This window comes from Macrotis lagotis, chromosome 1, assembly GCF_037893015.1.
Source record: "Macrotis lagotis isolate mMagLag1 chromosome 1, bilby.v1.9.chrom.fasta, whole genome shotgun sequence".
NCBI lineage: Eukaryota > Metazoa > Chordata > Mammalia > Peramelemorphia > Peramelidae > Macrotis > Macrotis lagotis.
The window spans coordinates 289,856,318-289,882,294 of NC_133658.1; the positions used below are offsets into that span (position 1 = coordinate 289,856,318).

The 25,977-nt window shown below is 40.5% G+C and overlaps 1 protein-coding gene across 2 annotated transcripts in view; it reads left to right on the top strand.

Moving 5' to 3' along the window:
• Nucleotides 1-25,977, top strand: part of FIBCD1 (fibrinogen C domain containing 1) — a 71,956-nt gene that overhangs the window by 16,066 nt on the left and 29,913 nt on the right. For both annotated transcript variants that reach the window (XM_074210906.1, XM_074210907.1), the window contains 3 exons: nt 2,353-2,832; nt 10,561-10,720; nt 11,589-11,725. In XM_074210906.1, coding sequence (XP_074067007.1) covers nt 2,353-2,832; nt 10,561-10,720; nt 11,589-11,725 — 777 coding nt within the window. The remainder of the gene's footprint in view (nt 1-2,352; nt 2,833-10,560; nt 10,721-11,588; nt 11,726-25,977) is intronic.

Below are 25,977 nucleotides of genomic sequence, written 5' to 3' on the forward strand. Positions count from 1 at the left end.
GACCAGAGTCACACAACTAGTAAGAATCTGAGACCAGATTTGAACTCAGGAAAATGAGTCTTCCTAACACCAAACTCAGTATTCTATCCACTCTGCCCATATAGCTATCCCCTAGCCTGGTTTATTCAACTATAAAATGAGGGTGTTTACTAAATGATTTCTTAAGTACTTTTAACCCTTCAATTCTTCTATGTCCATTTTATAAATAAGAAACTGAGACATTTAATAATAGTATACATTAAAGTTTACAAAATGATTTCCCAGCAACTCTGTGAGTTAAGTAGAATATATTATAATTATTATTTCCATTTTACACATGAGAAAACTGAGGCTTAGAAAAGCTCAGTGAACTAGTAAATTCTGGAACTAGGATTTGAATTTATGTTTCCTGAAACCAAGCCCAGGTTTATTCCACTTTTTCAGTTGCTTTTCAGTCATTTCCAACTCTTTGTGACCTTATTTAGACAATACTAGAATGATCTGCCATTCATACACACACACACACACACACACACACACACACACATATCTGTATATAAAATAGAAGTCTCAAATAGCCTGCACACTGCAGGTGGTCCATAACACTCCCTAGTGTATCATGAACCAGATAAAAATGTAACTGGGAAATATTTATCAAAATGAATAAAAACACAATAAATATAGATAATATTACATTTTAAACTAAGTCAATATATGGCCCACAGAGATCCTTATATATGGATTAATGGTTCCTGTTTCTATTTGAGTTTGAAACCACTGTTGTATATTAAACCGGACCCCTTCCTTCAGAGAGAGGAGGGGGGACCTAAATAGAAATAGCTAGAGGAATGAATGTATCCATGGGGACAGCCCATGACTCAGAAGCTCTTTTTTAAGTGTATAATTTTTATTTAAAAATTTTTAACATTAGTTTTTAAAATGTTGAGTTCTAAATTATCTTCCTCCCTCCAGCCCATTGAGAAGTCTTGCAATTATGATAACGATTATACATTTGACACAATTCTTCCAATCCTATGTTTACCTTTGTCTGGCCTATTCATGATTAGTATATTAAAACATACCCAGGCTCTTCTCCCCCTATTTTTGTACCTTTGTAAAAGTCATTAGCTTCTCTTTGTCTATCTCAATATAAAACCCAACTTCCATGAGTCATTCTGTCTACAGTTCTGGATAGAGTAAATTTCTAAGTATGTAGCTTCATTTTCCAGTATCAGAGCAAGGCTGAGACCATAGGGTAGCAGTGAAGTGGAAATACATAATTTTTTCTATTTCTGTGAGTATGTATGACTGTGTCTATGGTTTATATATTTATGAATGAATGAATGTTCCACTAATGGTTTGGGTGCTGTTAATAAACACTGTATTTAGATTAGAGGTGACTGTGATTAATCAACTGGAGAACTAGAAGCCCTTGAAAGAAATCAACCCAAAAGTCACACATCATCTGGAGGCTTCCCATCAGTTTTCTACTTCCTCCAGTGTTTACTGATTCAAGAAGGGCCTTATAGAATGTTTTCAGGGACTTCAATAGCTCCATCAAATATTGAATATAGTCCCATCAGCTAACCTCTCTATAAGTCCCGCTCAGTTTATGTCCCTCATCTGTAAGGATTCTCCCTTCTACCTATTCAAATAATACTCTCCAAGGTTGGTCTCCAGTTTTCATCCTTCATGAAGCCTTCTAAGATCCCTCCAGACACAACCAATGCTTTCTCTTCTGAACACCTGCCCTACAATTGGCACTAATCATGTTGGTCTTAAATTATTGAAAAAAAATATTTCATTGGATCATAGAATCTAAAGCTGAAAATGATCAGTTCAAACCCCCTCATTACAGAGATGAAAAACCTAAGTGCCACAGACCAGAAGGGACTTGCCCCAGATCCCACAGATCCTAAGTAGTTGCTCTCGAGGTTAAGTTTAGGTTCCCTGATTCCAAATTCCCTGTTCCTTCCCTTGCACTTCAAGAAGCCTTCCCTGTTTGCCTAAACTAGACCAAGTCCTTAAAGGTAAGGATTTCATCTCCCAGCTCCTGGTTCTACTATATAGGAAATACTCTCTGTAGCTCCTTTCTCTTTTCACGCAAATATCACCTAATCAGCTCCTGCCGGGCTGGAGGGCTATTGATTTTTCAATTAACAAAGCCTGAACTGAAGGAAGGAATCTTTTTCTGATGTTTTGGCTTGAGGGTCCAGAATTTCTTTCTTGGTTACATCATAGATAGGGAATGGCCAGGAGAAAGCTGGGCAGGAAGAAAAAACTGGGAAGAGACATACCATGTCCTCATGATTGTCTGATCCTTCTCTTTCCCTCTCTAGTTACCCATGGCCTTTGTCCATTTTCTTTCTCTAGCGCATGAACTGTGGCTACATCCTGTGCACTGTACTGTTGTCTGTTGCCGTGCTACTGGCTGTGACAGTCACCGGTGCCATCCTCTTCATGAACCACTATCACACTCCAGTAACAGAACCCCCACCGGTCATCAGCACGAATCCTGATGAAGACAACAGTGCCCTGGTTACCATTGAGAAGGCAGACAGCTCCCGCATCAACATCTTCATTGACCCACGATGCCCAGACCATGCCGACAACTTTGCCCGTCTGGAGGGTGCCCAGGCTTCTGTGCTTCGGGCCCTCACTGACCGTGAAACTGAATTTAGGGCTACTGGTGGTCGTGAGCAGGCCCTGCTGGCCACGTTGGCTGATGAGATTCCCAAACTTTTGGCCCAGGCCACTGAGCTCCAGGAGGACTGTGAGGGCCTCAAGAGGGGGCATGGCACGCTGGGCCAGGGGTTGAATGCCCTGCAGAATGAACAAGGCCGACTCATTCAGGTAGGAGGGGAAGCCTCCCTGCACAAATCATCTCTTGGGAGAGGCAGTAATGACCTTGTTGCCACTGTTCAGGGACCTGCAATATCATAGAAGGTTCTAGCTCCATGAATCTTAGCCATACAAGGATAACTCCCTGGCTGAGGCACTTTCTATCTCTGGGCCTTTAAGATAAAGGACCTTTAATGTCCCTTCTAGAATATAAAATTCTTTTGTAACCAATTTATGGATGGAAAGAAGGGGGAAGGATCAATTATTAAGTGTTTACTGAAAGCTAGATAGAAAACTAACAGCTTTCCAACTATTATCTCATTTGATCTTCACAACAACCATGGGAGATAGGTGTTATGATTGTCCCTATATTGGACTTGAGGAAACTGAGGCAGATGAGTTAAGTGACTTGCCCAGGGTCACAAAACTTAAAAGGTGTCTAAAGTTGGATGTCTTCCTCACTCGAGGTCCAGCAACCTATCCACTGTTTTACAAGAGACAAAACACTAATTCCAGAGCTTCTGATTAGCTAGCCTGGTGTTCTTTCTGTAGGTTGTATGGTCTTTTAGGTCACTGGATTTTGGTGATTCAGAAACCTTGGAGGGTCATAAGGCACTTGCCCCCTCACTATCCTTCAGCTGCACTGAAGCTATTCTTTCTATTTTCTTGCCCCTTCTACTCTTTGAGTACAGATAACAGTGATCTGTTGGGAGGTCTCATTACCCAACAATTTGTAGGTAATGAACTTTTTTCCCCTCTGTAAGAAAACTGCAACTAGAGAAATGATGCTTATTATCCCCCTGCCTGGAGTGGCTGATAAGAGTGAAGGAGACCCTGACTCTGAAAATACTCAGAGATTCTGTGCAGGAATCTACACTTATCACTAACTTTCTTGAACCTTGAGGTCATATGATCTGAAATATGCACAATAACTTAGCAACCAAAGTGTTTGAAGTGGCCCATTCATTGGTCCTAGTCAAAGATTTCAAGCTGCTTCCCTTCTTTATGAATACGGGTATGCCTTGCCTTTCACATCAATTATGTTCCTCAAAAAAAAGTCAGTTTGTTTGGTAAATCAGATACTATTTTCCCTATTGACTCATATTCTGATCTCAAAGATGCTTTATCTTTATTTCTGGTGGACTGTCAGTTGGCAGTGGCTCTTAATGTTCTGAATCTTTTTATAATGCAAGTAATCACTCCCTGGTGCTTCCAGGTTTGCAAGTTTGAATTTTCTTTCATGGATTACCTTAAAGGGGACACACTTGTATTATCAACCATGTCTTCAAGTCCCTGACACCATATCACTATTTTCAGCTAAAATGGTATAATTAATTCTCAAACTAATTAGAGTTATGTTTACACTATTAGTGTTAGCTAATAGTCTGTTAATTTAAACTGAGATTTCTCTAGTTTTGGTGTTGGCAATTTCTTAAAGAAGAAATGACAATATTTTGTAAAATTATTTGTTTGAAGTAAAGTGAAGAGGTGGGAAGGGAATAAACATTTCTTAACCATTTTCTATGTGTCAGACACTGTGATAAATACTTTTTTTTAATTTCACATTCACCTTTATTTCCAAAAACAATTCTCTACTCTACCTTCCCCTTTCAATGAAGAATGATATAAATGAAAAGTACAAATGCAATTCAGTAGAACTTAATAACATATCAGCTGAGTCTGACAGTATCCTGCATCTCAAGTCATATGCTAAATACTTTTTAGATATTATTTCATTTACTCCTCACAACAGCTCTGAAAAGTGGATGCTATTATTATTCCTATATTACAGCTGAGGAAATAGAAGCAAAGTTTACGTGACTTACCCATAGTCTTATAGCTCGTAAGTTGACTGAGGTTGGATTTGAACTCAGGACTTCCTGATTCCAGAATAAATACTCTATCCACTATACCACATAATAGACATTTTTTTTTGCTTGATATAAGATTTCACACCAACATGATCTATACTTGTTTAACCATTTTAAACTACTTATTTTCAATATTTTATCAGTGTGGATGCTTCTTCCCTCGATGAAGACTGCATCTACCCTTGTAGATGGTCTTTGTGGGTTGCTGTGAAAAAACTATCACTTATTGACTAGCCTTCTATTGACGACCCTTAGCTAAATTTGTCCTGGAATAGCAGGCAATAAGTTTATGGCCAGGCTCACACTCAAGGCTTACTACCAGAGTTTCCATCTCCCCAATGGCATAGTCTTCAAAAATTTTAACACATTAGAGGCTTTAGTAATATCTTCATTATTTTATTGAATTTACAAATTGATGTGTAAGAAAGACCAAATTAGTGCCATCTCCAAAAGATACTCATCCTAAAACACACAGGAACTTGATGGGAAATCTCTGAAGTGTTCCTATAGCCTTATGTCATTCACACATTAATAAAACAAATATATCAGAGTAAAGAAGGGGGAACCTGACCCTGAGAGAATAAGATATGGCAGGGAAAGAAGTAGAGGAGGAAGGAGGATTGAAGAAGGGAAGCAGATAACGGGAGGGAGGTGATAATGGAATTGAGACAATGCTAGGTTCCAAGAGACATAAGTAGAAGTTTCCAGTTGAGGACTTGTGGTTTGTATGTAGGATTGAGGTAGAGGGTAAAGGGTTATGGGATTGTGTGGATCAGAGTATGTAGAGTAAAGAATCCATCTAGTCCAGAGATTCTTTTGTTTATTTGTTTATGCTAGTCAATGGGGTTAAGTGGCTTGCCCAAGGCCACACAGCTAGGTAATTATTAAGTGTCTGAGGCTGGATTTGAACTCAGGTCCTCCTGACTCCAGGGCCGATGCTCTATCCACTGCCACCTAGCTGCCCCTAGTCTAGAAATTCTTAATCTTAATTGTGTCTTGAACCCTCTTTGGCAGTTTGGTGAAGCCCTTAGACTCCTTCCAGGAAGATAGGTGCCTCAATGGACAGAGTACCAAATCTGAAGTCAGGAAGACTCATCTTCCTGTGTTCAAATCCAACTTCAGACTCTTACTGGTTGTGTGACCCTGGGCAAGTCACTTAGCCCTGTTTGCCTCAGTTTCCCCATTTGTGCATGGACTAGAGAAGAGGTTGGCAAACCACTCCTGTACTTTACCAAGAAATCCCCAAATAAAGTCAAAAAAGTCAGACAAGACTGAAAAACAATTCAACAACAAAATTGTATACAGCTCACTAGACCTTGTCTGTGAGCCTTTCCCTACTTCATTAAATCATTTTCACTTGTTAGAGAAAGTTTATGAATGTCAAGGGAAGGGGCAGCCAGATGGCAGAATGGATAGAGCATAGACCCTGGAGTCAGGAGGACCTGAGTTCAAATGTGACCTCAGATACTTAATAATTACCTAACTATGTGACCTTAGGCAAGTCACTTAACCCCATTGTCTTGCAAAAACCTTAAAAAAAAAAGGAAGTCATCAGGATTTGTAAATTGTATATATTCTGTTCTTCCTAGTTAGGTTCCACCGTCACACAGGGTTTGATTTAACTGACAATGCTAATGGTCATTGATATTTATTAGGTGCTTTAAGATTTGTCGATCATTTTACATACCCATCTCATTTAAACCCCAAAACAACCTTGGTCAGAAATACTACAGGTATTTTTGTCTGGTGTGACATCATGGTAACAGGGAGTTAAAAGTGAGGAACATCTGCCATTTTCTCTGCATTTGAGAGTTAGCTTAGTTTTATACTGTTACTTCCATTTTACATCTGGGGAAACTAAGTTAAGTAATTTGTTCAAAGTCACACAGCTAGTGTCTCCTTACTTCTGTTGTGAATTCTTTTCATTTCTACCATTCCTACACTTCTCCCACCTGGTTCCTTCTCTTCATTCACATAGTGACCAGTTCAGTCCAGGTCCTCATCACCTCTTAACCTGGACTACTGAAACAACAACCTTCTAACTGATCTCCTTGATGAGTTAATCTCCCCACCCTACTCCATCTTCCCTCTAAGCCACCAAAGTGATTTTTCTAAAGTATAGGTCTGACCTTCCCACTGCCACTCAGTAACTTCAGTGGCTCACTGGTGCCTCTTGGTTCAAATATAAATTTTTCTTTTTGACATTTAAAACTTTTCATAACCTGGTTCCTTTCCCCATTTCCAACCTTCCCAGCTCCCCTCCACAAGCCCATCAACACTGGCATATTTAGCATCATCTCCATTTGCACTAGTTATCCCCTATGCCACATCTTCTGCCCCCTCACTTCTAACTCTTAGCTTTCCTGCCTTCTCTCAAGACTGAGTCCTCCCTTCCAAAGGAACCATTTCCCAGACCCCCTAGCTATCATGACTTTCTCTTCTGAAATTCCCTTCCATCTCTTTTGTATGTATCTTATTCATGCCTACTTACATACATTTTGTCACCTCCCCCCATCAAAATGCGAGCTCCTTGAGGACAAGGACTCCTTTTGCTTTTTTTCAGTATCCTCAATGCTTACCACATTGTCTGGTTCGTGGTAAGAGCTTAATAAATACTTATTGATTTGACTCTAAGGGCAGCACTTAGAAAGATCTGGGTTCAAATCCTACCTCTGACACTTACTATGTGACCAGGGACAAGTCACTTAATTTTTATGAACCTTAGTTTCCCTATCTGCAAAATGGGCAGGTAACATCTACTTCACAGAATTCTTGTGAGGTTGAAAAGACATAGCGAATGTGGGGAGCTTTGTCAATTTTAAGGCAAAACATACCAGATGTTATTCTTCATAGCAAAATCCTCATTAACAGCCATGCCAATAACCAGCTGCTATATGTAGATATTAGCCCAAGCAAGTTGGTTTTCAGTCGACAGCCTGTCTCCTTGTCCACCATCCCCCAGCTATCCATTTGCACTAGCAGCTGGCCAGCTTTCCAAGCTTTTCCCAACTCCTTCAGCCTGAACTCTCGCCCTCTTCCTATGCAGCCCTCACAACTGGTGCCTTCAGACGAGGCAAGTCTTAGAGACACAGCCATGAAGCACAATGAAGAATCCAGAGGCCTTCTACTTTCTTCTCTTTTTTTCTTCCACATGGTTCTGTGTGTCCCCTAAATGCTAAGCACAGTGTTGAATAACCTCCTTCACTAAGGTTAAATCAGCAGGGGAACAGAAAGAATTGTAATCTTATTGCCTTTGGACAAATCAGAGAAACATTTTAAAAAATTTTCAAGCCCAAGTACATTTCTACTTCCCTTTCTCAAGTAAGCTATTATCTTCCAAATGACCGACACTGAGCCTGAAGATGTGGCAAGCTCCTCTTGAACTCCCCAGCAGGTTGAGGTTCATTGTGATTTCTTCTCCCTCATTCAGAATTGAGGTCTGAACCTATAGTTTTGGTTCTGTCAAGTGAACAGTCACCTTCTCTGGCCAGAAGAATAGAAAACAAAAACTAGACCTCAAAGTCTGTTCAATGCTACTGTGGGTCATAGAATCACAGACCTAGGTCTGGAAAGGGAGCTTAGAGACCACCCAGGGCAAATCCTCTTCCTCACTTTATGGAAGAGGAAATTGAGGCCAAATGGAGCAAGAGGTTTGCCTAAGTTCACACATTATAGGTTAGAGACAGGGGCAAGAATATTTGAAGAAATGACATGGAAAGATGTTTTCTATTTGTTAGGAACAATTAGAATCATCACAGGAACATAGGATCATAGATGACCAGCTATCTTAGAAGACATATAGCCTATCCCCATCCTTCTATTTTACAGATGGGGATGGTGAGTGAAGAGTTGAGAGAATTGTTTGGGTTCATAGAGGTAAAGTGGTAGAGTGGCTATCATAACAATAATAGTGGCTCAACTTATTACAGAGCTATAAGATTATTTTCTTGTCTAGATTGGTGATTTCTTTGTTTGGGCAAACTCCAGGGATGGAAACACCCTCCATTTATGCTGATCAGGAAACTTATTTTTAGAGATTTGTCTGGTATTCTGATAAGTTAAGTGACTTGTCCATGGTCACATCAATATTATGTTCTTTCAAGGTTTATAAACCACTTCTGTATTATTTAATATATTCTCCATGGAATAATGGAAAGAACCCCAGAAAGAGAGTCAAAGGTCCTTTATTCAGATTTTAGCCCTGCCATTAATTTGCTATAGTAATTTAGACAAATCCTTTCCCCTATTTAGACCTCGGTTTCTCTTTCTGTAACATGGGCATAATAATGTTTGTACCAGAGAGAAGGGACTTACCCAAGATCATACAGTGGCAAAAATTTTCATTCAACCTGATTATGTTGTAAGACTTAAATGGGTTAATAATTATAAAACCATTTTGAAAAGTCCAAAGGCCTGTGCAAGGATACTGAGACTCCAGGATTTCATTCCTGAAATTATCTGGGAAAGGGTTTAGTGTGTTTTTTTCTCAGTTATAACCAGAGACCTCTGTCCCTACCTTGAACCTAACTCCACATTTATAATAAAAGGCAATGGGATGGAAAGGAAAGATCCCCGACTCTGTAGTCAAAGGATCTGAGTTCAAGTGGCCCCTTTGGAGCTGACTGCCTGTGTGACTTTAGGCAAGTCACTTTCTGGACCTCATCTAAATTAAAAGGAGGAGGCTGGGCTAGATTCCTCTGAGACCCCTCCTAAAGATAGATTTAGAATTCTAAACAGTGAACTTAGTTTGGAGATTCTCCTTCATTCACCAAGGGCCTTTAGTAAAGGGGCTCAAGGTCATCAGGAATGCATTAGAATATACATCAATATGTTGATTTTCCTGATAGAATGTAAACTCCTTGAAGGCAGAGATTTTCACTTTTGCCCTGAATCTCCAGTGCCTAGCAAAATGATTTTGGTTAGTTAATTGGGATAGAGCAAGACAGCAAAGTCTAAGAAGGATGAGAAAAGTCATTGGCTCTTGTGCAAGTGAATATTTATTAAGCATCTTCTGTATTACATCCCTATTGTGGGTATTTAGATATAAAGATGGGGGGAAAAGGGTACAGCACCTGCCCTCAACAAGCTTATAGGCTAACACTGTTTTTGTTCACTCATGTCCATCTCTTAATGACTCCATTTTGAGTTTTCTTGGCAAAGATATTGGAATGGATTGGCATTTCCTTTGCCTTTTCTTAAAGCCTAAGAAAGGGATGCAACACATGTACAAATAAGTATCTGCAAGGTAGCCTGAGATGGGGAGAAATCAAACCAAATTCAGGGGCAGAAGATATAAGTTTCTAATTCTAGTCCTGCTTATTCATTTGCACAACTTTGGACAAATCACAGTCTGGACCACAGTTGCCACACTACAAGTGAAGAGCCCTAAATCTCAGGTTACGCCTAAAAGAGAAGACCGAGTTAAACTTGCTAAGATTACATGAGGAGAGATCATAGAATCATGGGACCATGGAATGAGCTGGCAGGTTCAATAGATTAGGAAACTGGGTTTCAGAGAAATGGAGATCCTCCAGGCAGAGGCAGGTGCCTTGATTCCACATCCTTGGCCCCTTCCATTGGACCACCCTGCCTTGGAGATTGTGTTGGGGTAGCTTGGTGGTGCAGGGGATAGAGCACCGGCTGAGTAGTCAGAAGGATCTGTGTTCAAATCCTGTCTCAAACATTTGACATTTACTAGCCTCAGAAAAGAGAGAGAGGAGGGAGGGAGGGAGGGAGAAAAAGGGAAGGGGAAGGGGGAGGGAGGGGGAAAGGAGGGAGGGAAGGGGTGAGAGAAATTGTGTTGTGTGCTTCCTGCCTGCTCTCTTCCCAAGCTAATGCCTTTCCTTTCTTCCCACTCCCGGGACTGCAGCTCCTCTCAGAGAGCCAGAGCAACATGGCCCACCTGGTCAGCTCTGTCAGTGACGTCCTGGACACTCTGCAGAAAGATCGAGGGGCTGCCCGGCCTCGAATTAAGGCTGACCTGCAAAAAGTCCCTTCCAGAGGGGCCAGGCCGAGGGGCTGCTCTAATGGTGAGTGAGCTGATCTTTTCCTGTGTCTATGAGACCTCTCCCCAGTCTGCCTCCTATGTTAGACTGTGAGCAAATAGAGGGCAAGGACTGTCTTTTTGTCATTCTTTGCTGCGTAGCACAGTTCTGGTACTTAATAAATAAAAAATAAGTAGGTACTTATTAAATGTTTATTATGGATGACTAGGTGATGCAGTAGATAGTGCCCAAGGTCAGAAGACTCATCTTCCCCAGGTCAAATCTGGCCTCAGATTATTCCTAGCTGTGTGACCCTGGACAAGTCACTTACTCAGGTTCCTCATCTGTAAAATGAGTTCGAGAAGGATATGGAAAATCACTCCAGTATCTTTGCCAAGAAAACCCCCAATGGGGTCACCACAAGTCAGACATGACTGAAAAATGACTGAAAAAAAACAACTGGGACTGAGTGTCCCAGAGGACCGAGCAGTTCTCATTCCCCAGATGTAGTAGCAGCTGCACAGTCCTTAACAAGAACAAAGGGCTGAGAACTGTTTTCTGGGGAATCAATCTTCCCTGCCCCTCAAAACTGTTCATTCTTAGAGCTTCAATTTCTTGCACAAGATTATTCAGTCTTGTCTTCTTGCCCCTGCCCCCCCCACCACATCTGTCTCTATCCCTGTCTCTTTCTCTTTATATAGATTTATAAAGATAGATAGGGACACACACACACACACACACCCAAGACGGAAAGACCAACACACAGACAAAAAGAGTCACAACCCTAGATGGGGTTTAGTTGCTTTCTAGAGCATGGAATGGACTAAAAAGGAAGCTATGTCTTAAAACTACACAACTTGCTCAGTTTTTTTCCTCCCTGTTCTAATGCTTCTGGGTCCATCTCTTCTTCCAGGCTCCCGCCCAAGAGATTGTCTGGACATCTATGCCAGTGGCCAGCAGGAAGATGGGATTTATTCTGTTTTCCCCACTCATTACCCCTCAGGCTTCCAGGTCTACTGTGACATGAGCACTGATGGAGGGGGATGGACGGTGAGTCCCCCTGCCCTGGAGGCAAACTCTTCCAGACATAAGCATTCTCAAGTTCCCTGTGGTCCATGATATGTCTGAGATATGACTCAGCAAGGTTTGGAGATAAATTCATGATAAGCTAGCCTACAGCCCTTTCTGACCAGTCCATCCTCCCTAAGGTAGTAAAAACAAGTATCACCCTTGTGTCCCAGACAAGAATCCATGTCCTTTGTTACTCTTCTGGCACAACAAATTACTTGTCTTAAGTGGGTGGCTATTATTTCTAGTGAGATGAGTCTGAACTTGTCTATTTTCTAAATGCTGAATAGAGAAACAGAGAAAAATAGAGAAGAAATAGTAGAAAGAGTATTGGACTGTTAATCAGTAATAAATAAACATTGATTAAATGCCAGGCACTGTGCTAAGGTCTGAGGATACAAAGGCAAAAGACATTCCCTATTCTCAAAGAGTTCACAGTCTAATGGCAAAGACAACATGTAAGTAACTAGGTATAAACAAGTTAAATACAGGAAAGACCAGAGAAAATCAACAGGGGGAAAAATACTAGAATTAAAGAGAACCAGGAAAGATTTCTTGTAAAATGCAGGATTTGATCTATTTATTTTTAATAGAGTTAAGTGACTTAACTAAAGTCATTCAGCAAGTAAGTGATAGAGTCCATATCTGAACTCAGGAAAAAGGAGTTTTTCTGATTCCAGAACCAGCACTCTATCCACTGTACCTCCTAGCTGCCTGTGGAAAGTGGGGTTTTAGCTGGAACTTGAAGGAAGGTGGGGAAGAGAAGAAAAGAGATGAGAAGGGGAAACATTCCTGGCATAGGGGCAGCCAGGGAAAATACCTTGAGTCAGGCAATGGAAAATCATGTTCAGAGAATAGCAAAAAAATCACTTCCATTCGAGATCTCAGAGTACCTAGGTGCTCTGCACCATCTGGAAGCTTCCAAAACACTGACTAGCTGGCTTTGTGACTCTTGGGAATTCTAATACTCTTGTAGTTTTGCTTTGGTTTCTTTCCCTTGTTCCTATATCTTGTTTTTACCTTTTTAATGGAAAAGATTCTCCCCTATGCTTTAGGAAGATCTCTTTGACAACCAAGTGCTAGATGGACTGGAGTAGGGAAAGATTTGTGGTAGGGAGATCAGCCTGTAATAGTTCAGACATGAGGTGAAGAAGGACTGCTCCAGGGTGATGACAGTGTCAGGGGAGAGGAGAAAGCTATGTGGGAGACGTTATAAAGATAGAGTCAACAGGACTTGACCACTGATGAGATATGGGATGTGAGAGAACAAGTATAACACCTAGGTTGTGGGACAATGTGACTGCAAGTGGGGACACCCTCAACTATAATAGGGAAGCCAGAAAGAGGAGGTTTGTTGGGGTAGGGCTTGGGGAAAAGGAATAAAATTCCATTTAGACATATTGAGTTCAAAATGACTATAGGATTTCCAGTTGGAGATCTCTAATGGGTTGTTGAAGAAGTGAGACTAGAGGTCAACCAAGAAGTGAGGGCTAAATAAGTAGATTTGAGAATCAATATAGAGATGTTAATTGAATTATCTGATGATGTCACCAGATGAAATAGTATAAAGGAAGAAGAAGAGATGGTCTGGAAGCAAGAGCTGTGGGACACCATGGTTAGTGGGGGTGATGGCAGAGAGACAAAGTAGTCAGATAGTTGAGAGGAGATCTAGGTACAAGCAGTGCCATGAAAATCTAGAAAGAAGAGAGTAGTTAGGAGAAGAGAGTGATTGGTATATCAAAGACTTCAGAGAGGTCAAGGAAAGTGAACATTTGAAAAAATGTTCACTTTGAAAAAATGTGAAAAAAATTTGAAAAAATGGCAACTAAGAGATCATTGGGAACTGGAAAGAGATGCTTTGGTTGAATGATTAGGTCAGAAACCAGACAGTAGATTGTCAGAAAAGAGTGAGAGGAAAGGTAATGGAGGCACCTATCGTAACCAACCTTCTCAATTTTAGCCACAAAGAGGAGGAAAGTTATGAAAGCACAATCAGAAGGAATTAATGGGTCAAGCTGGGACTTTTTGAGGTTGGGGAAGAAATGGGCATGTTAGTGGGCAATAGGGAAGGAGACAGTAGACAGAGAGAGACTGAAGATTAGTGAGAATAGGAATAACAGGTGAGGCAATCTGCTGGAGGAGACAAGATAGAATGGGATCACTGGTGAGGGTCTAAAGGGATTGGTCTTGGCTTGGAGAAAGACAATACTGTGTGAGACCAGGGTAAAGGAGGACAGAGAGGCAGAAGGCATCTGAGTGACAGGAGATGAAGACAAGGGGGAAAAGAGAATTTTCAGCAAAAAGCCCCACTATTTTTCAGTAAAATATGAAGCAAGGTTCTCAGTGGAGAGAGTGAGGAGATGGGGAGCTATAAGAAGCTTGAGGAGAAATTACAAGCTTTGGAAGAGCAATTGTGGACATACTGGAATAGTGAATTGATTAAGGAGAGGTAACAGAATAACTTAATAGCAATGAAGGCCCAGTTGAGGTTATGTAACATAAATTATTGTGGTGGACCCTGTCAGGATGAATGCATGATTTTAGTTGCTACTCTGACCTTGGGTCAATCATTTCCTTTCTCTGGACCTTCATCAAGGAGAGAGTAGAATAGATGATATTCAAATTCCCCTAACTCTAATATCTAGGAGACATTTCCATGGTTTGGGGTTTGGAACACATCTATTGCTGTGTGGCCTCTCTTCCCACCAATTTCAACCCATCCTCAGCAGAGTAGCAAATGCTTCCAGGAAGTAGGGATCTGGCCATAGTTTCTACGAAGGGAAAAAGAATGAATTTGCAGGATAGTAGGACTTTAGAGTCAGAGAAGGTGTTGGGTAATACTGAGTCCAAATCCTTCATAGTGTAGTTGAAGAATTTGAGGCTGAGAAAAGCAAAGTAACCTGTCCTTGATTGCATAGCTAGTAAATGGCAGAGTTAGGATTCGAATTCAGAACTTTTGACTCCAAGTTTAGTGTCCTCTTCTATCTATTTCCCTGCCTCCCAGATTCTAAGTTGATCCAAAGTTAGTCCCACTGAGTAATCTGTGTTAAGTAGGGTCATATCACATAAACAAACCTTATTCTCTCTGCTCCTAAAATTCTTGTGAGTATTCTTGACTAATATGTGTCCTGTGTTACTCTGATTAGAGGCTCCCTCTGATTTCCTCAGGACTGGGGTTGGAGGGTGAGCAGGTGGAGAGAGAGAAGATCAAGAGTAAGGTAAAAGTATCAATCACTAATGGATTGTGTATAGTGTTTTGAAGACCAAGAGGTTAGATGCTGATAAGGACTGTGGAACAGCACTACAATATAAAGGACCAGGCACATCGATTACACTAATTGAAACCTGAATTTTAAAATAATTTTAAAACAATTTTCATATATTTTATTTTTTTATAAATTTTTAATTTATCATTTTAATAAGTTTACTGTAATTTCTCTCAACTGTGCAAATGTATTTTAAATAGCAATAATTATTAGCAGATATCATTTTATTTTGAAATAAAAATTTTCATCTTACTCTTTTTAGTACATGCAAATGTACCATGTCTATTGACACAGCTCTCCCCTTTCAGCTAGGATATTCAGAAAGTCAGGGAAAGGGCATAGAATGGCAGCAACTGGCTTGAATATCAGTTGGATAGGTCTTTGAGATTCATTGGTAGATTCTGGCTAGGAAACCATGTCTTACAAGCTTAGTGGACAGAAACCACCTCATAAAGGGTCAATCTCCAGAGATGATTGGCTCCTGAACCTCAGAGAGACCTCATGCATGCAGGGCAGGAGGATAGGGAGGAATATGAATCCCCATAGCTGGGAATTACAGCAGCAATGGGAAATCAAATAGTTCAAACCAGGCTTTCTCTAGCCTTCCTTAGAATATTGGTTCAAATTTGGGTCAGCTAATAACCTGGTCATCCTGAGAACGCTGGGATATGTGAGGCAAGGGAAGTCTTTGATGCCTAGGAAAGATATCTATATTGGATGTATAGAGCCACCAACCACAACACATCTCTCCTCGCAGAGGAAGTTGATGTTGACTATTTTAAAAGTATTGATTTCCAAGCCAAGAGATATCTAGGGAGAAGTTTGGCTTCAAATAAAATAAGTGACCATAAAGAAGAAGAGGTTTAACCAGGGGAATAAGAGAGTGATTGGGGGAGGAATGGTGAAGAGTTAGTGAAGGCTGAAAGGAAGAGATCATTCCTGTGCCATCAGTGGAAAAGAAAGGGAGAGGGTAGGGAGAAGTAGAGTTTGATATAGGGCAGGTCATTAGCACTAGTAATACAGAATCTTAGGCTTCTCAGAAGAGTTAAAAGACAAACATGTCACCAATCATGTCTTCAGGCTCCAAAGGAGAGATTCTGAATGCACTCAGTACATGTCAGAAGGTTGAAAGCTCTTTTGTTCTGAGTCCACAGAGGAACTGAGTTATGGTGCATCTCTGCCTTCAGAGATTCCTAGGAGGGAGGAATAGAGGAAAAGGCTGCCATTGTAGCCCAGAAATCAGAGTTAAGGGTTAGGACAGTCTTAATAAAAGACTGAGACACCAGCAGAAGCGATGGATCTTCTCCTCTCTATTGGACTTGGGACTAATCTCAGGGGAGGTTATTCAGGATTTGGGCTGGGAGGCAAGTAATTTCAACTGAGTTAGTATCAGCAAAGGTTACAAGGGAAGTCAATAAGGAACTCTGATATGACACCAATCTTCCACTCAGGGTCTGGGATCTGAAGCTTTGCCATGATAAAGAAAAAAATCCGTAGAAAAAGTAGTTATCATGTGAATAGCACTAGCCACAGCAAATAAACATTAATATCCATTCTGGCTTCCATCAAAACCAATCTCTCTCAAGGTACCTACAGGCATCTGTTAAGATCAGTGCCCTGCCAAAGTGAATCGCTTAGGAACTCAATTGTTGTTTGGGAAGGAGACGGAAGCCCCTCCTGCCACCAGTTACCATCTATTCTCATTACAGCCCATGTCCAAACTGCCTGTCCTCAGATTTCACCTCCTGATTGCCCTCCCAGGCAGACCAGCTAGGCTCGAACTGGAGTTCCCCCAGAGAGCCAGATCAGAGCATCTTGCTATAACCCCATAGCCAACTAAAAACAAAGAGAGAGGGGGGCTGGGAAGCTGGAAGAGAGCTCTTGGCCAGTCTGAAGGAGTACATGAAGTGGGGTATACCAGGGTTGAGGACCAGGACTCATGGTATTTCTCAAGAGCTGGATTCAAAAACTGGAAAAATGTGTCAGGCAAGACCTGTGCATCAGGTGAGACCCAAGAGTCCAATGAAGTGAACTTTAGGCTTTTTTCCCTTACCTCTTTTAAATTCAACCTGAACAGCCCCTAGATCCTGAGGAAGGATCCAAGGAAGCAATGGCACTAGCTGCAAGGAATTGCTCCAAATCTAGTCTAGGGAGGATCAAAGAACCACAAAATTCCAGACCTGGAGGCAGATCTTACAGGTTGTCTAGACTATCTAGAAGAAACTGCTACAGTACTGCAACATTCCTCTCAAGGTAGTTCTAATTATAAGGACGTTTCCCCCTAATATTGATCTTTAATCTGTTTCCCTGTAACTTTTATTTACTGAGAAACAAGTAGAACAAATAAAATTCTTTTTTTCATATTATAGCTTCTTCAACCCTAGATTTCCTGAACTAAAATAATAAAAAGGATGCACTAAATGACCTCTAAGATCTTTTCCAGTTATAAAGCCTACAATTTTATCCTGCAAACTCTTAAATATGTGGAGACAGTGATCAGAGTTGATGGTGCAGAGGAAAGAAAATTGGATTAGAGTCTGAGAATCTGGGTTCAAAGATTGCCTTTGCTATTTACTAATTGTGTGACCTTGGGCAAGTCATTTACTCCATAAGAGATTTATCTGTAAAATGAGGGGGTTGGACCAGATGACCCCAAGAGTCCCTTTCAGTGCTTAATATGTAATTCCATGATCATTTCCCCTCCAGTCTTTCTCTTCCCTCTTCCTCTGTTTCTTTAAGCTGACTTTTGAGGGGCAGGATTTCTGGTTCTCTCAAGTTCCTAGCCCCTTTTCTTTGCAATATTTCACCTTGATCAATGTCCTTTCCTAAAATGCTATTTAGAGTTGATGCACAACGAGAAATTCATAGGATGCGGAGATGAGAGGGAAGATACATGATTTAGTCCCTTTATCTTTTATTTTTTAATTATATAAATATTTTTATGATTGAGCAAGTCCATCATAGTTGATTATCACCCCCCATGTTGTTGATAGTGTGTACAATGTTCTTCTGGTTCTGCTCATCTCACTCAGCATCAATCCATATAAGTCTTTCCAAGTTTTTCTGAAGTTCCATTCCTCACGATTTCTTAAAGAACAATAGTGTTTCATCACATACATATACCATAATTTATTTAGCCATTCCCCAATTGATGGACATTCCCTTAATTTCTAATTCTTTGCCATTACAAACAGAGCTGCTTTGAATATTTTTGTATGTGGGGTTTTTACTCTTTTTTGCATTATCTCTTCAAGATACAGATCCAGTAGTGGTATTGCTAGGTCAAAGCATATGCATATTTATTGCCCTTTGGACATAATTCCAAATTGCTCTTCAGAAAGGTTGAACTAGTTCACAGCTCCACCAACAATGCATTAGTGTCCCAGATTTCCCACATCCCCTCCAACCCTGATCATTATCCTTTCTAATAATACTGGCCAAATTGAGAGGTGTGAGGTGGTACCTCAGAGATGCTTTAATTTGTATTTCTCTAATCAATGATTTAGAGCAGTTTTTCATATGACTATGGATAGCTTTGATTTCTTTGTCTGAGATTGCCTTTGTGTATCCTTTGACCATTTGTCAATTGTGAAATGTCTAGTCCCTTTATCTTATAGATTCAGATAAGCTTGGTGATTTGACCAAGGTCCCGTGTATTTTAAGGTGCTATCTTGATTCATGTAAAGGTTTTCTCACTCCCTTTTTAACCCCCATACCACCTGATGTCCCATAGAAGACAGTAATCTGGGCCAGAGTACAACAGAGACAAGTCAAGTACTGAGAGAAGAAAAGGGTCCCTTCATCATATTCTCCCCTTCCCCCATAATCCATTATCTCCTAAGGATTTGTTTGAGATACCTACCAGTGATAAAACATTAGGACCAAGATTTATTTTTTCTTATTGATATTTTATTTCATTTTCCAATTACATATTATTAAAGTTTTTCAACATTCATCCACTTGCATATTTATGTTACACTCTCTCTTCCCACCCCCTCTCCTTAGCAGCAAACAGTCTAGTGAACACTATATGTATACATTTGTGTTTAACATGTTTACATATTAGTCATTTTTTATTTGAAGAGTAAGGACTAAGGGAAAAGAAAGAAAATCCTGGGATAGGAAGAAAAAAACAGAGAAATATTTTAAAATGAACATAGTGTTCATTCAGATTCTATAGTTTGTTTTATTTTCTTTCTTCATCTGGATATGGATGGTATTCTCCATAACAGATCTCCCTGGGTTGTCCTAGCTCTCTGTACTGCTGAGAAGAGCTGCATCCTTCAAGGTTGATCAACTCTCAATGTTGTTGTGAATGTGTACCTTGTTCTCTTGGTTCTGCTCCCTTCACTCAACATCAGTTCTTGTCATTCTTTCCATGCTTCTCTAGAATCCAACCATTCATGGTTTCTTATAAAACAATAATACACCATAACATTCATGTATCTTAACTTGTTTGACCATTCCTCAATTGATGGGCAGCCCTTCAATTTCCAAATCTTTGCCACTACAAAAAGAACTGCTATGAATATTTTGGAACATATGGGACTTTTCCCATTTTTTTTTATGATTTCTCCTAGATATAGGACTAGAATTGGATTTCTTGGGTCAAGGGTATGAATGGTTTTATTGCTCTTGGGACATAGTAGAACCATGATTTAAAAGAAGAAAATGTTGCTGTCCTCAAGGAGTTTATAGTCTAGATGAGAAGAGAAAAAAATGAAAGCATAAAACATCTACCAAATGAGTGGACCACACAGCAAATGCTTTACAACAGGGTTCTTCATATTTTTGTGTCAAACACTACTCTCAGTCTGGAATAGCCTAGACAAATAGTTTGAAATATATGAAATAAAATATATTGGATTACATAGGAAACCAGTTATTGAAATTGTTACTGTCATGTCCGATTCTTCATGACCCCATTTGGGGTTTTCTGGGCAGAAAAACTGGAGTGATTTTTCATATTTTATTCCAGCTCATTTTACAGATGAGGAAACTGAGGCAAATAGGGTAAAATGACTTTCCCAGGGTCACATAACTAGTAAGATTGAAATCAGGAAGATAAGTCTTCCTGATTTCAGGCCTGGTGTCCACTGAGCATTATTGAAATACAATTATCAAAATGGGGTATTTTTTAAGAAAGATTTTATTTATTTTGAGTTTTACAATTTCCCCCCCTAATCTTGCTTCCCACCCCCCCACCCCCCACAGAAGGCAGTCTGTTAGTCTTTACATTGTTTCCATGGTATACATTGATCTCAGTTGAATATGATGACAGAGAAATAATATCCTTAAGAAAAAAAATAAAATATAAGAGATAGCAAAATTACATAATAAGATTTAAATTAGAGGTAAAAGTCTTTGGTCTTTGTTCAAACTCCACAGTTCTTTCTCTGGATACAGATGGCATTCTCCATCACAGATATCCCAAAATTGTGCCTAATTGTTGCACTGATGGAATGAGCAAGTCCATTAAGGTTGATCATCATCCCCATGTTGCTGTTAGGGTGTACAGTGTTCTTCAGGTTCTGCTCATCTTGCTCAGCATCAGTTCATGCAAATCCTTCCAGGCTTCCCTGAATTCCCCATCCCTCCTGGTTTCTAATAGAACAAGAGTATTGTATGGCATACATATACCACAGTTTGTTAAGCCATTCCCCAATTGAAGGACATTCATTTAATTTCCAATTCTTTGCCACCACAAACAGGGCTGCTATAAATATAAAATAGATATTTTTAAAAAACCACACAAATTCATGGACCCCCTGAAATACAAATCATTATGGTCTGGGGAGGTCAAGGAAGGTTTGAAGACTGAGCCAGTCTTTCTTACCCACTTCCACTGACTAGTAAGAGCTACCAGCTCTTATAAGTTTTCAGCAAAACCCACATTGCTTTGAGATGAGGGTGTAGGAAGGTACATAGACTCTAAGGAGGGGGAAGGGAACTGGCCCAAAAGGAAAGGATTTACTTGATGCTGAGAAACTTAAATATCTAAAAGAGGATATTTAAAGAAACTTAGCTAGCTAGTCCTGAATATGCTAGGAACACTTAGTGTACTGATTAAAAGTTGCAAAAGGAAAGGATTCGGCAGCTAGTTTCACTAAAGGGCTACTAGCATGCCTGGGTGCCAGCTTCTCCATAGGACTCTTAAACTTTCAAGAATAGTGCAGGAGGTCTCCTTCTGTAGCCTCCTCCTCAAAGAAGGGGTGGCAGAGCATAAAGAACCCTGAATGGAAATTCAGAGAGATTTGGGACTTTGGCTTGACCCTGTGACCAACCTATTGTTGGTGGCAGGTTTTAAAGAAGTAATTCCTTTGTCTTTCATTCTCCAGTGAAGATACCATTTCTAGGTGGACTTGGTACATGCCCATAGTCCCTGCTCCTTCTTCCTGGGGAGGCTCAGGTTGATGGAACACTTGAATTTGGGAGTTAAAGACTGGGATCTGAGGTCAAATCCAGTTTCAAACACTTCTTAGTTGGGTGTCACTAAATAAGCCACTTAAACCCTATTTTCCTCAATTTCCTCATCTGTAAAATGGGGATAATAACAGCACTTACCTCTCAAGGCTGTTGTAAGAGTGAGATCATACCTGGCTCTTAATAGGAACTATATAAATGTTAGCTAGTAGTCCTGGTGTCCTCACCAAATCCAGCACCAAGATGACGGTGAGTCCCCTTGAGTAGGAAAAGGGAGGGACAGGTTGACATAGGTCAGAAAAATGGTGCAAGTTAAAGCTTCCTTGCCAATCAGCATGGGGTTAGTGCTCCACTTCCAGCTCAATCAAAAGAGGGAACCTTAGTTTTCCTTCCTCTCCCCCAAAGCAGATATCTTTTCTTCTAGGCAGCCCCTAAAGAGTATCAGGATACTTCATGTGATTTTCTGTTTTTTTTTAAAAATTTGTATTTATTTATTTTTCCAATTACCCATAAGGTCAGTCTTCAACACTCATTTTATTTTTACTTGGTTTGGAGATTTTTATTTTTTTCCTTCCCTCCTTTCCCTCCACCCTCCCCCTGACAGAAAGCAATCTAATATAGGCTATACATGTATAATCATGCTAAACATAAATCCAGAGTTATTTTCTTTTGTCTTCAGGTTAAAATTAATATCCATACAATCATATATGTGGAAGGGACCTCAGAGAACTTGTCCAACTATCTCATTTTACACATAAGGAAATTGAGGGCTACAGAAATTAAATAATTTGCCAAAAGTCACAGATCTATTAAATTTCTGAGGTAGAATTGAAACTCAGCTTTTCTTGATTCCAGGTCCTACATTATCTACTTCATCACTTATTGGTTCCAATGTTAAGTGACTTGCCCAAGGTCACATGGATGGTGAGAACCAAAGGTGGGATTTGAACCTAGATTCTCTGACTCAGAGCTAGGCATGTTTCCACAACACCTAAGTCCCAGGGCAGAAAGAGAAGAAAAGACACAGATAAGCAATCTGGAATCTAAAAAGGAGATTGGGAAAGAGCATTTATAAACACTCTCCAGGTGTTATTCTGCCTCTGAGTCATTTTTAGTGAAAGCATCACTCATTGGAGCCATCTCCTCTTCCTCCACCTTAAATAATTGTCCATCTGGGTGCAAAAAGCTGGGGTGGTCAGTCCATTCCTTATGCCCTAGGAATGGTTTTCCCTTCTAGTTCTCCAGGAAGAACCTTCATTTCCATGAGGAAGTCTTCCCAAGGGCTTCACAATTGACTCCAAATTGGGAAAGGTGAGAGGAGCATGGTCATTGCTTGGGGTCTTGGGAAATGAGAACCATTCTGCAGATATCATCTTGCCACAGAATCCATCCATCTGTAGACCTGCTCCTCTTACAATCACATCACTACCAACTTCCTCCATCAGAGAAGTGCAGACAAGCAATAAAAAAAATGTCCACCTTGTCAATGAGCTGCAAGTTCTCTGAGGCATTTAATGCCACATCAGGTCAGCCAGTTCAAAATTGCTTCTAATTGGCTCTCCTGCAAGCAATTTTTTTCCTCCTCCTTTCTCCCCCACCCCTTCTACCTACAGCTCTCAAAGAGGGAGGAAAAATTCTTTCCTCTTTGAACACATCAAAGAAACTGCTTCCAAGCTGATCCTTGACTGCCGGGGGACCCGTCTCTGTGAGAGATAAGACGCAGACTGGGCTGGACACTGAGATTGGATTTGTCACCCACAGGGGCTGCAGCCCCGATCCCAGAAGCCCAGCTCTGTCTGCCAGACTGTTAGAAAATAGGAAAGAGATTGCCCAATGAGGTGGTGGAAGCTGCCTCACCCCTAGTCCAACAGAGGCAGATTTTCCCTCTGAGTTGCAAAGTTGTGATAGGAGGGGAATCCTGAGCCCAAATCTCTTCATTTGCAAAGTCTGGGAATTGAATTTGAATGAAGCACTGCTGGGGACAACTCTGTATTAGATCTGTTACCATGACATCATGAGTTTTTTTATTATAGCAAATAATAAGCATAATTAATAATAAATAGCAACAACCGCTGAGCAGAAATGATTAGCCAGTGATGACTGTCCTTTGAAGTGGTCCCAAGGGAGGATTTATTCCAGTGAGATTGCCATAGCTCTAAAATGTGCTATAGTGGAAAATGTTCTAGATTAGGAATCAAAGAACTGGCCTCTACCAATCTATTTCCTGTATGATCTACAGGCAAGTTGAATCGCATCCTGGGCCTCAGAGGTTTAGAGGAAGTCAATCTAACCTATTCATTATTATAGGAAGATATTAAGCTTCTCTCCTAGTGCTAGATCTCTAAATCTAATCATTCTAGGATCTAGCTCTTCCATGGGAGAGAGTCTTTGGCCTTATTTTCAAATCTTCTCCATCATGGGAAACCTTTGTCCTTTGAGGATGGCTCCAATTTTTTGGAACCAGTTAAAAGTCAGGGTAGGTAGCCATTGGAAAATGCAGCTTGGATAAAAAAAAATGAAGGGGGACAGAGACTAGTCTTCTTGGTTCACTTACAAAATGAGACTGAAGGTGAGTCTCAAAGAATCATTCCACAAAGATGTAAAGAACCCTGGATTAGGAGCAGACCACCATATCCTGCCTTGGTCACCTTGGACAAGTCATTTAATTTTTCTAGAATTCTGTTTCATCATTTGTTTAAAAATGAGGTTAGAATAGTTTATCTAAAGGTCCCTTCTAGTTTTAAATAATATAATCAATTAGTATTTATATATCACTTTAAGGTTTGTAAAGGCACTTTACAAATATCTCATTTTTATCCTCACAACAACCTTGGGAGTTAGGTGTTATTGTTACTATATTATTTAAAATAGGGATAGATTAATAAAATATAGGGATAGGGACTAGACATATGAACTTAACGGCATAAGGATATCTATACAGGGGTAGGTCGATATCTTCTCTGTTTTAGAGAGGACATTGGCTCACCCAAAGAAATATCCTGAATTCCCATGAAGTCTAGAAAGGGGAGGGTTTGGTACTCATCTCCTTCCCCTCCACACTGCCCCCTCCACCCTCAGCCCATCGGTATCAAGTAAAGACTACTCTAAACCAATTGCTCACATATTCTCTTGATGTTGTGAGGAATATATTGGCAGGAAGAATACCTAGAGACCTGAAGTTTCCTTAAGACCAAGTATACAGATCATGGAGGTGATAGTACCTTCTATTTTGATCAGATTCCCATCTGGGGTATTTCATTCTGGACCCTAATGTTTAGGAAGCACATTGATAAGAGATCATCTTGATGAGGATGACTAGGATGGAGATGATTGTGAAGGTTAGTCAGGCTACACAAGGAGCAGTTCAAGAATCTAGCAATGCTTAGCTTGGAGAAGAAAAGATTTGGAGATGGGGCAAAGGGGTAGGAACATGATTATTGTTGAGTATTTTAAGGGCTGTCATGGGGAAGAAGGGTAAATATTTCACCTGACCTCAGAAGGGAGAATGAGGATTAATGGGTGAAAGTTACAGAGGAACAGATTTAATTCAGGGTAAGAAAAAACTCCCTAATAGTAAGAAGTATCTAAATGTAGACTGGGTTATCTCAGGGGATAATGGGTCTCTCATCACTGGAGGTTTTAAGGAAGAAGTTAATCACCATTTGTTAGGTACTAGGTTCAAGGAATACTTGTTTGGACATATATTATCTGGGTAGCCTTTGAGGTCCTTTCAAATTCTTAGATTTTGGGATGAGATCTCTAAGGTCCAGAGAGTTGGAGCATGGGAAACATTAGCATCACCATGATTTCAATAGTCCCTGGAGCTCTCTCTAAAGAAGCCTCTGTAAAAGATGGGCAAGGGATGGGGATAAAGAATGTAAAAAGAATCCATCCTCATCTTTCTACCTCAAATTGAAACAGCCAAACAAGAGGATCAGGAGAAGAGCAGTCAAGGTTTGGGGAGCCCATACCCCTAGCTGACTTAGGAGAGCAGCAGCCCCCCAGGAAACTCAATCCATATCTCTTCTGCCATGGCAAACAATTGCCAGCTTCTGACAGAGCCCTTTTCATGCCCACTGGCTCAGCATCCAGGCCTGGGAAGCTCAAGGTTGACTGTCAGAGGATTGGAGTCGAAGCTCAGTATCTTGTGTGTTTTCCCAACCCACCTGGGGCTGTGTCTGACAAACACACAAAACAATTAAATGATCTGGCCCCCAGTTTGTGTGTGGTTGGTTTTTTTTCCTCCCCTGCCTCAAGTTAAGCTTTTTTTCCCTTCTTTTGAAACCACCAGCCACCATATGCAGGGCCATTTGGATCAGAGCTAATCCCTTGGCAAACACATCCCTCTTCCAGGCTGTGTGGGAAAGAGATGGGACCAAAGTCTGCCTGCTTTTGCTTTGCTTTTGAAATCTTTAACCAAGAAAAAAAAATTCTGACTTCCTGCACGTGGCTCTAGCCCAAAAGGAACATCGGGAGACAGAGCCCAGTTTTTCTGTGCATCAATAACTTTACAGTTGGAACTGAAATGGAGAAACTCCAGGAGCT